At 36.4% G+C, this 15194-nt stretch overlaps 2 protein-coding genes across 2 annotated transcripts in view; one reads left to right on the forward strand and one right to left on the reverse strand.

Moving 5' to 3' along the window:
* The window catches only part of LOC149064380 (BAI1-associated protein 3-like), a 462395-nt gene that overhangs the window by 104457 nt on the left and 342744 nt on the right, over positions 1–15194 (reverse strand). The window lies entirely within an intron of this gene.
* Positions 12107–14882, forward strand: LOC149064386 (uncharacterized). The gene is made up of 4 exons (XM_089255075.1): positions 12107–12184; positions 13568–13694; positions 13878–13978; positions 14752–14882. Exons 1-4 carry the CDS (start codon positions 12140–12142, stop codon positions 14785–14787), a joined length of 309 nt encoding a protein of 102 aa, XP_089111201.1. The 5' UTR covers positions 12107–12139; the 3' UTR covers positions 14788–14882.

The raw sequence follows: 15194 nt of genomic DNA on the forward strand, positions 1-15194 counted from the left end.
TCCGATTTTTTTTATTTGGTCGCATTGAAATTTGAGGCTTCTGATAAATGTGGGGGGGGGGGGGGTAACATGACAGTTTTGGAAATTACGTATTACGGGGGGTCTTGATACAAGTCTATGATACCTGTTATACAAATATACAAATACAACGCCACAACAGGCAAAATGCCCAACGAGGTGGCTGAGAAAAAGATGCCAATAAAAATATGGATGTCATATACTTCAAAAATACAGCAACCCGATTAAAAATGCAATTAACACAAATTATGAACAATATGTACACATGATAAAATATTATACAACGCCCATAAAGAATACTTATGTCTTATTCTAAGAATGGATAGCTTCTCGATTTACCCGAACATGTTTATCGTATTTCTTTTTAAACGTGTCAATTGTGTTTCAATTTACTACCTCCGGGGGTAAGCTATTCCATTTATTGACAACCCTATTAGAGAAAAATTCCCTGTGACACCATAACCTTGCATTGTCCCTCACCAATCGATACTGGTGTCCCCTTGTAAAAGCAATCGATTGGCGGTGTACTAAAAGTTCATGGTCCATCCTATCCATCCCATTGAAAATTTTGAACACTTCGATCATATCTTCTCGCCACCTGCGTTCATCCACTCTGTTCTAACTATGTTAACATTTTAGCTCATATTAACTCGTGGCAAGCGATCCAAATGCTGCCCTCATAGTCCTCTGATGTGGCCCGCGACCTCGAACCTAATTTTGAATTTTCAGGTCACTTGACATTACCCAAGGCACATTTTCAGATCTCTCAAGCGGCCAGCGGTGCTGTTCGAGATCAATGAAGTGTCCTACGGCGGCTTTTCAGATTATTTAAGTGCCACGCGGTGCGATTCTACATGAAAAGCTGCCCGCTTCCCATTTTTCAAATCATTTAATTGACCCACGGCTCAGTTTTAGATCTCTCAAGCGGTCAGCGGCGCTGTTCCATATCACTGAAGTGTCATACGACGCATTTACAGATTGCTTAAGTGATCTACGGTGCAGTACCACATAAAAAGCTGCCCGTAATATATTTATGGGTGACCCACAGCATAGTTTCAGATCCCTCAAGCTGCCAGCGGCACATTTACATTCAAGTGACCCGCGGTGCTGCCCCATATAACTTCAGCCGTCCCGTTTTCAAACCAGTAGTGTCCCACACTCTCCTACTAGTTTGAGCACTTGTTTTAGCTATTCTGAGGAGCTGAGTACATATTTACTGGTGTACATAAATGCCATTCCCTGACTTGAAAGTCTGTGGTTTGCCACGTGACGAAATTTGTCACTGCCAAAGAAAAAATATAACTATAAATACATGGAGGAATATAAGAATTTTTCATGGGGTTGCATACGGTGACCACATAATCTGTTATACAGGACATTGCGGTATTTTCCCACAATTGCGGCTTCCCGGCTTATTTTTTGTGTGTATATATATATATATATATATATAAGATCTCCAGCTTTTTTTCTACGAAACCTATTTAAATTTTCGTTCTTCACTGAAATCGAGAATTAAAATTATTTTGCCATGTTATACATAAATTATGTCGCGACAATAGCGGCACGATTAAATGGGAAAATTTTTTGTCCCGTATATTTGTCCCACAAGTTGAAAGTCTTTTTCCCCCTCCGTAGAATTCATCTTAATCCACAGTTAACTGATTTGCAGTAGATCTTCAGTTCCTGCTGTTAGAAATTTTTCGGCGATTTTACGAATGGTTGGTGCTATATTTGACGACAACTGTCGGTACTATACAGGGTGTTCTGTTAATGGAGGGTTCTCAAACTCAGAGGGTTGTTAGTAGAGGAACAAAAATTACAAAGGAACATCGTGTCGCAAACAACGCTGAGAGGGTGAAAATCGCGAAGAATTCATGCAGGTTTCGACGTGACGCTGGAACGACAAAAAGTACAATAATAAATACAAAACGATTTATTTGATTAATTATTACAACAGTTGTTGGAAGTGGCGGCCGCTGACGTCTTTGCACAGTTTACTACGACGTAAAAAACGATTCCCGGACGCGCGCTCGAAGACACCAGGTGTGCTTTTGATGTCATTCGCATAATAGCGCTAATTTACGTCGTGATCCCACCCCAGCACATGCGTTTCGCTACGCCGCTTACGTCAGATATGGTGAGCGAACCCACGAACGCATTCAGCGATCAACTGACGTCTACCTTTCGTCTCCTCTGGACTGAGTCTGCATGTTCCTTTCTCGATTTTAACCCTCTCAACATTGTTTTGCGGCAGCATGTTGCATTGAAATTTTTGTTCCTCTGGATGCCTACTAACAACCCTATGAGTTTGTTGGTCCAATAACAGAACACCCTGTATACTCATTTGAAGAATTTATCTCCAGGAGACTTGGTGAGCTTAGGATTGCAACGACCGAGGAATTTTCTTTTGGGGAAATTTCATTGTTGCAAAGCATAATTTAAGGATTTTTACAAAAATAAAGATACGAAAAATCGGAAAAATCTATAGTTTCCGGTCGGCAGATTACTGTAAGGATAAACAATCAGAACGTTTCTGGGTAAATCGGAAGCGGTGACACACTATGTCATTACCACTATTTTTTGATTCGATACAATTTTTAACACAAACTAGAAAAAGGGCCCGCAACTTGAAACGAAAATTCATTCAGTCCCCCCGGGCTGGTCTCCCTTCTGGCAACCACCTTTCCGTAATTTTGAACGGAGAAACAGTAAATTCCACACCCTCTTTCTGAGAAAGCTCCCGGGGCACGCCTGTTCCTGGTCGAGCGCGCCCGTTAAGACCCGTTACTCAGCCCTAGTCACCCTTACCAGTCATGGGGTCCGGTGTAAAAATAATTGCAGGGCTAGGGGGCGTCTTCACGATTTCGGGAGGGGGATCGACTCCAAAAAACTCATATATAATTCGTACTACATTATATGCAGGAACGGTAGAAATATTTATGCAAAACCCAATTTTTAAAATTAAAACACGAAATTTAAATGTAATTAACTCAAAATGTAATGAAAATTTTGATTTGATTAAAATCTGAACGGAAGAAAATTCTGAATTGTTGTATTATATTGTTACTTTTATATTATTTGCAAATGAAAGAAATAATTCTGAAATCAATGAAAATTAAGACTTGGTGAAAGAAAATAAATTTGAAATTTAATGAAAACTTTGGATTTATGATTTAAAAATAATTAAAAAATATTTATCAACATGTATGAAAATTCAGAATAAGTGAAAGAAATAATTCCAGAATTAATGAAAAAATAATTTAAGAATTAATGAAAAAATAATTTAAGAATTAATGAAAAAATAATTTAAGAATTAATGAAAAAATAATTTAAGAATTAATGAAAAAATAATTTAAGAATTAATGAAAAAATAATTTAAGAATTAATGAAAAAATAATTTAAGAATTAATGAAAAAATAATTTAAGAATTAACACGATAGCATTCATTAATCACAGGGAGCCACGGGTTTCATTGGAATCTTTGAATCCCCTTGGTTCACAACCAGATACAAAAATGCGATTATAACGAAACAATGTTTCGGTTATAACGAATTTTCTTTCCGTTCTAGTAAACCTAGTGATAGAACAATGTTAAAACTATCGCTTATAATGAATTGCGATATTTATTGTAGTTGTGGAAGAGTTTTTGTATTTTTCGTGTATATATTTGCCTTGTTCGTTCCTAAATACTTACTGTATTTGTTTTTTTTTTGTTGCGAATTACTGTAATTGCAATATTTACTTGTATTGAATAGCGGATAAAACGAAGTTTCCGTCAAAGAATGCAATTTTTTTCCCCCATATGATTGAGTTTCATAAAATCAGGGGTTCTTTTTCAGACTGTACTATTCTGAGAAAGATTAGGAGTGTTTTCTGTCAGCGTCATCTACAGCTTATATGGCTATCTATAGCTACAGATAACGCTGGTTTCAGTCATTTCCAGAACCGCTCGAATAAAAAGGGGAACGGAATAACTGCAGTTTCGTTTTAATGTAAGTGGTCTTTGTGAGAACCCCAAGACTATTATGTATGTCTGTTTTAACTGTCACAGTTTCAACGAACTACTTACAATGATTCTCACCACACAGGGGTTCTTGAACTCTTGACCATACAGTAACTATCAAATTTTTGATCACGTAATGATTCTAAAAATTATGACCACGTAATGATTCTCAAACATTTGATGAAGAAGTGATTCTTAAAATACTCACCAAGCAGTGATTCTCAAATATTTGACCTAGAAGAGATTTTTGAAAATTTGACACCCAGAGACTCTTAAACATTTGACCACTAAGTGATTTTCAAACATTTGACCACTAAGTGATTTTCAAACATTTGACCACTAAGTATTTTCAAACATTTGACCACTAAGTGATTTCCAAACATTTGACCACTTAAGTGATTTTCAAACATTTGACCACTAAGTGATTTTCAAACATTTGACCACTAAGTGATTTTCAAACATTTGAGCACTAAGTGATTTTCAAACATTTGACTACTAAGTGATTTTCAAACATTTGACCACTAAGTGATTTTCAAACATTTGACCTCACAGTGATTTTCAAACATTTGACCTCACAGTGATTTTCAAACATTTGACCACTAAGTGATTTTCAAACATTTGACCCCTAAGTGATTTTCAAACATTTGACCACTAAGTGATTTTCAAACATTTGACCCCTAAGTGATTTTCAAACATTTGACCACTAAGTGATTTTCAAACATTTGACCTCGCAGTGATTCTCAAACATTTGACCTCGCAGTGATTCTCAAATATTTGATTAAGCAGCGATTCTTGAACTTTTGCTTACGTAGTGATTCTTGAACACCTCTACATCTTTCGCTGGTGCCGTGATCACTTTTGTGTAGTTTGTTCCATTCACGACCCATAGTGTCTTGTCGGGTGCTGTTATTCCATATGCCTCGTCATCTGTTGGCAAAGATTCCTGAAGTTTTGATTACTAAACGATTCTTGGATTTTTGATTACGCAACGATTCTCAAAAATTTGACTTCGCAGTGATTCTTAAGGTTTTAACCACGATGCGATTCTCTATATATGTAAGCAGAGTTTCCCAAATATTTCACCAAGCCGGATTCCCAAACAGTTGACCAAGCAGGGATTCGAAATATTTCACCACGAAGCAGTTCTTAAAATTTTACCAAGCAGTGATCCCTAAAATTTTACCACACAGTGATTCCTAAAATTTTACCACACAGTGATTCTTAAACTTTTGATCACGCAACGATTGTCAAACATTTGGCTATACAGTCATTCTTAAACATCTGACTACGCAGCGATTCTCAAACTTTTAACCAAGCGGGGATTCTCAAACATTGATCCACACAGCAATTATTGAAATTTTATCACGCAACGATTCTTAGGCTGCGAACATAGTGCGGCGACCAAGAGGTACAAGAGTGTATGATAGAGACTAGGGACGAAAACAAATATATTGTATTGTTTTACTCCGCACTTATTCGAGACGCGAGACAGAGGCTACTTAACGAGGTGTGCGATTTGAACCAACCTGTTCGCTTTCATCTCGATCTGCTGATTTCTGATATCTGCTGATTGGTCCGTTTCCCGCCCTTTTTCCTTTCCCTCTTCTGTAGACGGACCATTATCATAATCACACCCTTACACACACACACACATTCCAGATCCCCTCCAGCCATTTTTCTCTATCCTTCTTTTTTACTATATGCGAACATCTCTTCCTCCCAGTGCCGTCTTAATACACGGGACCAACGGGCACGGCCCGGGGGCCTCAAGAGAAGAGAAGCGTCAGAAAAATGAGAAATAGTTGAATTTTTCGAGAATTTGCGAGATAGTGCCTCAGTGAAATCAGTTGGCCCGGGGCCCATGATGTTCTTAAGACGCGGCCCTGCTTTCACCGCCTATATTCATTATTTTTTTCCTAGTCGGGATTCTTGTAATTCATACCTCTTCGTTCCACTATGAGCGCAACCTCAAACTTTTGACCACACAGGGATTTTCAAACTTTTGATCACACATCGATTATCAAACTTTTGACCACACAGCGATTATCAAACTTTTGACACGCAGTGATTTTCAAACTTTTAACCACGCAGTGACTCTCAAACTTTTGATCACACAGTGATTACCAAACTTTTGACCACACAGCGATTATCAAACTTTTGACACGCAGTGATTTTCAAACTTTTAACCACGCAGTGACTCTCAAACTTTTGATCACACAGTGATTACCAAACTTTTGACCACACAGCGATTATCAAACTTTTGACACGCAGTGATTTTCAAACTTTTAACCACGCAGTGACTCTCAAACTTTTGATCACACAGTGATTACCAAACTTTTGACCACACAGCGATTATCAAACTTTTGACACGCAGTGATTTTCAAACTTTTAACCACGCAGTGACTCTCAAACTTTTGATCACACAGTGATTACCAAACTTTTGACCACACAGCGATTTTCAAACTTTTGACCACACAGCGATTATCAAACTTTTGACACGCAGTGACTCTCAAACTTTTAACCAACAGCGATTATCAAACTTTTGACTACAAAGCGATTATCAAACTTTTCACACGCAGTGATTTTCAAACATTTCACACGCAGTGATTTTCAAACATTTCACATGCAGTGATTTTCAAGCTTTTGAGAAATAGTTGAATTTTTCGAGAATTTGCGAGGTAGGGCCTCAGTGCCCGAAGCACTTGGGCCCCATGATGCTCTTAAGGGGGTCTTGCTTCCTTCACCTACATCCATTATTCTCTTTCTTGTCGCGATTCTGGTAACGCATACCTCTTCACTCCATGATGAGCGCAACCTTGAACTCTTAACCACGCAGTCATTCTCAAAATTTTAACACGCAGTACTTCCAAACTTTTGACCACGCAGCAATTTTCAAACTTTTGACCATGCTGTGATTCTAAAATTTTTGCTATCCGTATCTTCCTCGTCTGAATCAACGTTTAGCCGCGGTTGCACACCGTAGCCGGTCAATTTGTCGCACTCAACTTGTCGCGCTCAACTCGTCGCGCCTCAATTTGTCGCGGTACAAATTCGTCGCAGTGCCAATTCGTCGCGGTACAAGTTTGTCGCAGCTCCAATTCGTCGCGATACAAATTTGTCGCAGTGTCAATTAATCGCAATACAAATTTGTCGCAGTGTCAATTCGTCGCAATACAAATTTGTCGCAGTGTCAATTCGTCGCAATACAAATTTGTCGCAGTGTCAATTCGTCGCGGTATAAATTTGTCGCAGCTCCAATTCGTCGCGATACAAATTCGTCGCAGCTCCAATTCGTAGCTGTACAAGTTTTCCGCCGTGTCAATTCGTCGTGACGTCAATTTATATATTACAGCGCAGAATCAATTCGTCGCAATACAAATTTGTCGCAGTGTCAATTCGTCGCGGTATAAATTTGTCGCAGCTCCAATTCGTCGCGATACAAATTCGTCGCAGCTCCAATTCGTAGCTGTACAAGTTTTCCGCCGTGTCAATTCGTCGTGACGTCAATTTATATATTACAGCGCAGAATCAATTCGTCGAACCATCGATTCTTCACTGTACATGTTCCACGCGAGCTTGTATGTAGGTTTTTGTCTTACACGTGAAATAAAAACATGAACAAAAGTGTACACGCAGTTAACTGAAAATAATTAATTTTTGTCAATGCAGAAAGGTCATCGAAATTAAAATTACAATATCAATTATATTTAAAAATTTAACTGCATATAAAAGTTCAACTATATTTGAAAATTCGGTTATAAAAATTTGAAATGTTAAATAATTGATTTTTTCTGTGATAAAATTTCAATATCAGGTGGAAAAATTTCGGTTTGTATGATATTCCCCAAATTACAGTGAGCCTATCTTTAACGGTAAATTTCTATCTGCCCCATTACAGTATTACAATTACAGTATCTCCATAAGAACCTGAAATATCTAATTAATTAATAATTCAATTAAATTAATATTTTATTTTCACCGTATAAGCCGCACTTCCCGCTTTTGTTGGGATTTCTCACAGCGAAGGGAGTTGGGCGCAGATCAAGGGTAGAAATGTACAGTGCTTTTTATGAATGACGATTCGATGAAGTTTTCATAATGCCTACAGGATCAGCACCGACAAAGGCAATGTAATCACCAATAAAAAAGATGACTATGGGTCAGTCGCATAGATATAATATAACCATTAATCTTATGTTTATAATCAGTCGCATATCTTTGGGTGGCTTGTTTGAATATTTTCACATAGTTTTCATTAGCGTCTAAGCTTTTGGTACAAGGTTGGTGTGCTTGGTCTACATATTTCTGTTGGCATAAACATGGAATATTGCAAAACCGAACGTGGAAATGATATGTTGGTTTACGTGTGTGCTTAAAAGTTTTTTCCCCCATAATTCATGTTCCGAAATTATAAAAACTTTTAATGCAATTCAAAATGAATTAGACTATTATTAATTTTCTTTATTTGAGTTTTAAGTTGTATCTTAAAGAGAGATACAGGTTATACGGATGACAAAAAATAATGTAGTAATTTTTAAAATTAAATTGTTTGAATTCAATTTAAATTGCAATAAATTGAAATCTTCTATGTATCTTAAAAAAAAATTATGGTAGTTCAAAATACCATCACGTATTATTCTATAAATCATCATCGGGTTTTTACTGCGATATTCACGTATATAAGTGTAAATAAAATGATACTCAAAGCACTGAAAATAAATAAAGGTTTAGATATTGTGGAGTGTTATATGTACGACACCAAATTTTTTTTTAAATTAAAATTATCCTAATAAATGTAGGCGGATTTATAGTTTTCCCACCTGTGGGCTATTCAAACCTTGCCTTCCTTCTTCCTTTCTAATTCATGTTCTTGATCACCAATTACTTAATTTTGGTCACGCCCTTTCACTTGAACTTATCATCTTGGGATAAAGCCCGCATACCCCCTCCCCACGTAGGAAATATACCTCTGAATATAATAATCTTACATTGTCTGTTAATGTTAATTCACTTGTATTGTAAGAAGAAATTTTTACTAATCGTTGACTGGAGCCGTAGATCAAGCACACCAGCCTTGTATCAAAAGCTTAGACGCTAATGAAAACTATGTGAAAATATTCAAACAAGCCAGCCAAAAATATGCGACTGATTATAAACATAAGATTAATGGTTATATTGTATCTATGCGACTGACCCATAGTCATCTTTCTTATTGGTGATTACATTGCCTTTGTCGGTGCTCATCCTGTGGGCATTATGAAAACTTCATCGAATCGTCATTCATAAGCACTGTACATTTCCATCCTTGATCTGCGCCCAACTCCCTTCGCTGTGAGAAATCCCAACAAAAGCGGGAAGTGCGGCCTATACGGTGAAAATTAAATATTAATTTAATTGAATTATTAATTAATTAAATATTTCAGGTTCTTATGGAGATACTGTAATGGGGCAGATAGAAATTTACCGTTAAAGATAGGCTCACTGTAATTTGGGGAATATCATACAAACCGAAATTTTTCCACATGATATTGAAATTTTATCACAGCAAAAATCAATTATTTAACATTTCAAACTTTTATAACCGAATTTTCAAATATAATAAAACTTTTATATGCAGTTGAATTTTTAAATGTAATTGATATTGTAATTTTAATTTCGAGTGTCATGTACATGAAGAATAATGATCTAATTAAAAGTCTGATTTCATTCTTTTCACTCGGGAGTTGTTACTTTAGAGTTGAAAAAAATCAAAAATCGATTGACATTTGCAGTGGTGTCAGAGACAGACATGCTGTTGGTGCCCAGGGTACTTTATGGAATGGGTATGAGCACCCAGAGAAATGATTCAGAAATCAAAATTTCCTTCTTCAAGATCAAGACAAGAACCCACAAGTTCCAAACACTTCCAGCATGCTTGGCCAGTCAAAGGTGCCGACATGAAGGAAACATTGAGGAGGTGGAGGGGGGGGGGCCTGAAAATCGCCATTCATTCCGTTTATAAGGGACTCAAACCCGCACTCAGGGACTCAAATCCCGACAAAAAGTGGGAAATGCGGCCTATACGGTGGAAATTAAAATTTAAAAATTTATTTGATCTCAATTTTTTATTTGGGTGAGCTCTTCAACATCCCTCACTGCGAGAAATGGAAATCTCGACAGAGATGCGACTTATATGGTATAAAAATTAAATTTTAAATATTTAATGACTTCAATGAATACTTTCCTTCATTTGTTAAAAATTAAAACAGATGGACAGGGGGAACATTTCCAATAAATGAGAAAAAAAATTAGTTCCATTTTTTACGTCTAAAGCACCTACCCTACTTATAAGATCACAACAAACATATGAATTTTAAAGCAATTCAAATTTGTCGCGATGAAATGAGCCTGCGACTAATTTGTACTGCGACGAAATAAGCCTGCGACAAATTTGCACCGCGACGAAATGAGCCTGCGACAAATTTTCACCGCGACGAAATGAGCCTGCGACAAATTTGTACCGCGACGAGTTTGTAGCACGACGAATTGACGCTGCGACAAATTGACTGCGACGAATTGACCTAGACCCGTTCCACACAACAGTCTAACAAAGAGCCACTTCGAAGCGCTGAAAAGGCACTCATCATTAATGGACATCTCATCTTTACCAAAGGTTGAAAACGCTTCTAGGAGCCAGGCGTAAGCTTTGATAATCACTGACTTAGAGTACGTGGGGGTCTAATATTTTATTCAAACCTATGTAAGTAATTTTAATTGCAATTAAATTCCAAGTCTGTCCGAGAGCACCAATCCCATCTTCATCATCATCGGACCACATTTAGTTCATCGATTCGTCTCATTAAACTCGAAAATTTATCGTGTGTCGGTTACAGCAAAGATCCGGATGATGTTGCTAAAAATTCTTGTAAAATAAATTTAAAAAAAATGCCCAAAAAATTGGAAAAAAAAAAGTTATAAAACAAACTTCTCTCAAAAAACCGGTTATGTTCAAACGTCGAAAGAAAAAGCTTTGACACATCAAAATCATATTTAATTTTTTTTTCTCAACGTTTACATTTCATCAAAAATAATTTTTCCACTAAACGAATTATAATGCATGAATCACTTAGGAACACACAGGCGTTATGCCGGCCCCCACAAGGGTGGGGCTGACGGGGCTCCGTCCTGGGGTGCCTGAGATAATTTTTATCATTTTTGTTTTTTCACAAGAAATTCATTAATGAGAGACCAGTGAAGAATCGGATCAGTGGGCTCAGTTGGTTGCTGGATAGGAGGGGGGGGGGGAGCATGTCTGGAGCACTGGGTGAGGCTGGAATAGGTTTTTTCCTGGCAAAAAAAAAATGATTTCACCTCTTCCCGTGAGAAAATCCTGTGTATGCGTATGGTTCAGGAAGCCAAAAAAAAACATTTGATTTTCCGAGAAATTCAAGCATATTTTTTCAAGTGCTCAATGCAATCAGTATTCATATAAATTTTTCAATCTTTACTATTGTCAAAAAAATTACAAAATTCAAAAATGTCGGAAAATGCCAAGAAATTTCCCAAAAAAAAACCCCCCCCTAACCGAGAAAAAAAGCAGAAAAATGCAAAAGATGCAAAAAAGTGCAAATGTCATCAACATCCGGGCAACTGGTTATAAAGAATATCGGATATCGTGGGAGTTTTTCAAATTTTCGAGCGACTTCGTTATTTCAGGGCTTGACAGCAATGCATGAAAATTTTGGACACAATCACGTGCTGACAGCATCACTACACACCTGTGATAATGAATGAAAATGTGTCTAATTTAAGTGTCAAGGATAAAAAAGGATGACCGATTTCTCCTCGGAAAACGCACGCAGCGCGTCCAATTTACGGCTTTTGTTTCGACCACGTGCTTGCTACCCGTGAGCGTCCAGATGTAATTGAAATGTAATTATCGGCAGATTTCATTCGCCCTTCGATAGGAATTCATCAGAGATTTCTAGTTTATGATTAACAAATAACAGTAATACAAAAAGAACGATTAAAAAGAAATTATAATTAAAAATGAATAAATAAGAAAATTGTGAATAAAATTAATCAATATAAACGCCTGTGAATCCAGTACGACCTCAGTTCTCACATTGCGATTTCATCATGAAATTATTAGCATTGACGTTATTTTTCGGGCTGGTGCTGATGGTGAGTATACAGGGGAAATTCTTAATGACATACAGCGAGTCATTTGCTTCGTAATATTCCGTAAATTCTAGTTTGATAAAATTTTGATATTTTTTTCACAGAAATATATTTTATCCCAAACTAAAATTACATTTTGTGATATTTTTAGGCTTAAGATATGTTCGTGAAATAAAGCAGAATCGAGATACAAACTAAAAAATCCTAGAATGTAGAGCAGTGTTCTTCAACGGCTGGTGCGCGAAACATTTTTCGATCAATCTGTATAGTCCCTGAATATAATTTTAGATTCAACTAAATATTACACCCCGTCTCTCTATATTTGCTTTTATTTCTGCTTTTGGTGGCTGAGAATTATTTCTCCCATTTATTTATTTAATCATCCTCTTCCCGGCCGTGAATTATTTCGAATTATTTATTCCTGATCCACAAATTATTTCCCTTAGTTACTGTATTTTTTGCCGGTCCGCAAATTATTTCTCTCATTTACTTATTTTGACGATCCGCGAGTAATTTATTCATTTTTTGCCAGTGCACAAATTATTCCACTCATTCATTTATTCATCGCTGGTCCTCCAACCCATTTTCGCCATTTATTCATTTTTCCTGGTCCGCAAGTTAGTCCCATACTCCTGACTTACATTGCTCGTCCGCAAATTAATTATACCATTTATTTATTTATTATTTTTTTCGGAAAAGGTTTCCAAATAACGTATAGTACTCAGATATGTCATACGTGCTTCAAGGGGTATTCTTGAACAGTATCGGGATGTCCTTGAAAATGACCTATTTTTTTGTTTTCTGAAATGGACTCGTCCAATCTTTTACTGCTCACCTAGCCCCCATCGTTTCTTACAATTCAATTATATTGTATTGTTGCAAACAACAGTAAAGCTTGAGAAAAAACTTCTGAAATCCAAATTGATGGGGGGCGTTCGGAAAAACCGTTTTACCCGAGTTCAACACTGTTTTTCCCCAAATTTCTTGCATTTTTCGAATTCTAATATCTCAGTGAATATTGCACTTAGAAGCATGATTTTTTTTGTAATCAAGAGAGGCAGGGCAACAACTTTCTAATTGGGTTTGGGGCACACGGGAACTGTATAAAAAGTTAATTCTTTTATTTCAATAACTATACAACCCCTTGCAATGTGAATGACATATCTGAATGCTACACGTTATTTGGAAACATAATCTATTTGGATTCTAGTATCAACGGTTCGTCAGTAAATTGCCATACCCTACTGTTTGTTATACATCCTGCATATGCGTTTGTATTTCCCACTAAAAAATTCACAAGTTTTTAACACCTAAATCTACAGATACTTCTATAATTTTCAACGATTCAAGGTATTTTAATTGTTTTCAATATTTGGAATTCGACAGGTGAACTGTAATCATAACAGTAAATGTGGGATTCCGTGCAAAAATGGAGGTGACTGCCTGCCTTCTGAATGTTGCGTACAGGGACACCTTCAGCAAGGTAGCTGCTGCAAGCCGTATCAGCTAAGAGGTATGTCTATTTCTGATTGGTTGCATGCAAAGAAGTTAATCACAGAATTGAAAGAAACAAATTATACTTGAATTGAACAAGAAGCCAGTAGGAATGTGCATTTATATTAATGAAATGTATATGTGTAAAAATGCTTTCTTGACAATTTTTTTCCGGTAAAATCATTTTCTGTATATATATTAGGAAAATTCTGCTACACCGATGGTAAAAAAAATGACCAGACTGGAAATTTTCTGAATCACTGCGGCTGTGCCAATGGTCTGGAATGCAAAGGTTTATTAATAGTACGTACAGTGCGATATATGAAAATATTACAATCAATAAGTTGGACGTTTTGTTCATATTAATGAGAGGAATATCACATATTATGAGAGGAATATCACATATTATGAGAGGAATATCACATATTATGAGAGGAATATCACATATTATGAGAAGAGAGAAACGAAGAACGCAAATACTGATTTCCGTAATAATTATCATTTAATGATGTTTATCTAAGATATTAGATATTTATAAAGAAAACATTGAGCCATCAAATGAATTTCTTAAGACATGAAAGGTAATTGTAGGAAATAATCGTGTTATTTAGCTTCAGTTACATTATTCTGCAAATTTGAATTGTAATTTTCAGCGATTCAAAACGAGCGAAATCAGTATGAAATTACTGCTGTTATGGGCATCTTCTTTTAACCGTGACTGTTGATTTCGACTGTTGGGGTCTTTGTATATGTATTTATTGGGACGGAATGGAAATGAACCTAGAGAATAGAAAGAGAAGTGGCTATTCTAATTCCACAAGAGCAGTGGGCTGACGTTTATCATTTTCAATTTATATTAAAAAGGCATAAATGGTAGGGTTATAATATAAAAAACAAATTGGCATTATATTTTTGAGGAGAAATGGACTAAACTCCATTTTTAACCAATTTATGAAGAATTTATATGATATTTATTACTTAGTTGTTGATCTCTGTTGAAAAATAGATGGATTTTTAGTTTTAGGATAATTAATGTTTGATTAATGAAAAAGATTGAATCTAATTTTTATTTCTAGACTGATCGTTTGGGAAGATGTGTCTTCGCTCACTGATCGAATACACTTGCAGTATTAGGGCTAAGGAAGCTGCTATTTCGAAGCTCTCGTCAAAGATGTATAGAAAACAAAAAGAACTGATTAAATCTCAAAAAAAATATTTTTTGCATTATGTGAGTGTTTGTTTTTACCGTGTTCATTCGATGGAATTCCAGACTGGGATTTAAGGCAGCAGTTTTTTTCAGGTAACTTAACATTAGATTGGAAATTTATAGCTATTCTTTGAATTCGGACGAGAACCGCTGTTTTCAGCATAATGTGGCCGTTGCCTTTCCTTTGAACTACTAGACATCTATCAAGTTAACAGGGTAGGAGCCCGATCCCATGGAAAAACGTCCGTCTTAAAGGAACATTTAAACATTTTATAGTGCCGGACTCGTGATGCGAGGATCCGGGTTCGAACC

Source organism: Pholcus phalangioides, unplaced genomic scaffold, assembly GCF_987345545.1.
Source record: "Pholcus phalangioides strain wild (caught in Gottingen) unplaced genomic scaffold, Ppha-v1.0 ptg000042l_1, whole genome shotgun sequence".
NCBI classification, from domain to species: Eukaryota; Metazoa; Arthropoda; class Arachnida; order Araneae; family Pholcidae; genus Pholcus; species Pholcus phalangioides.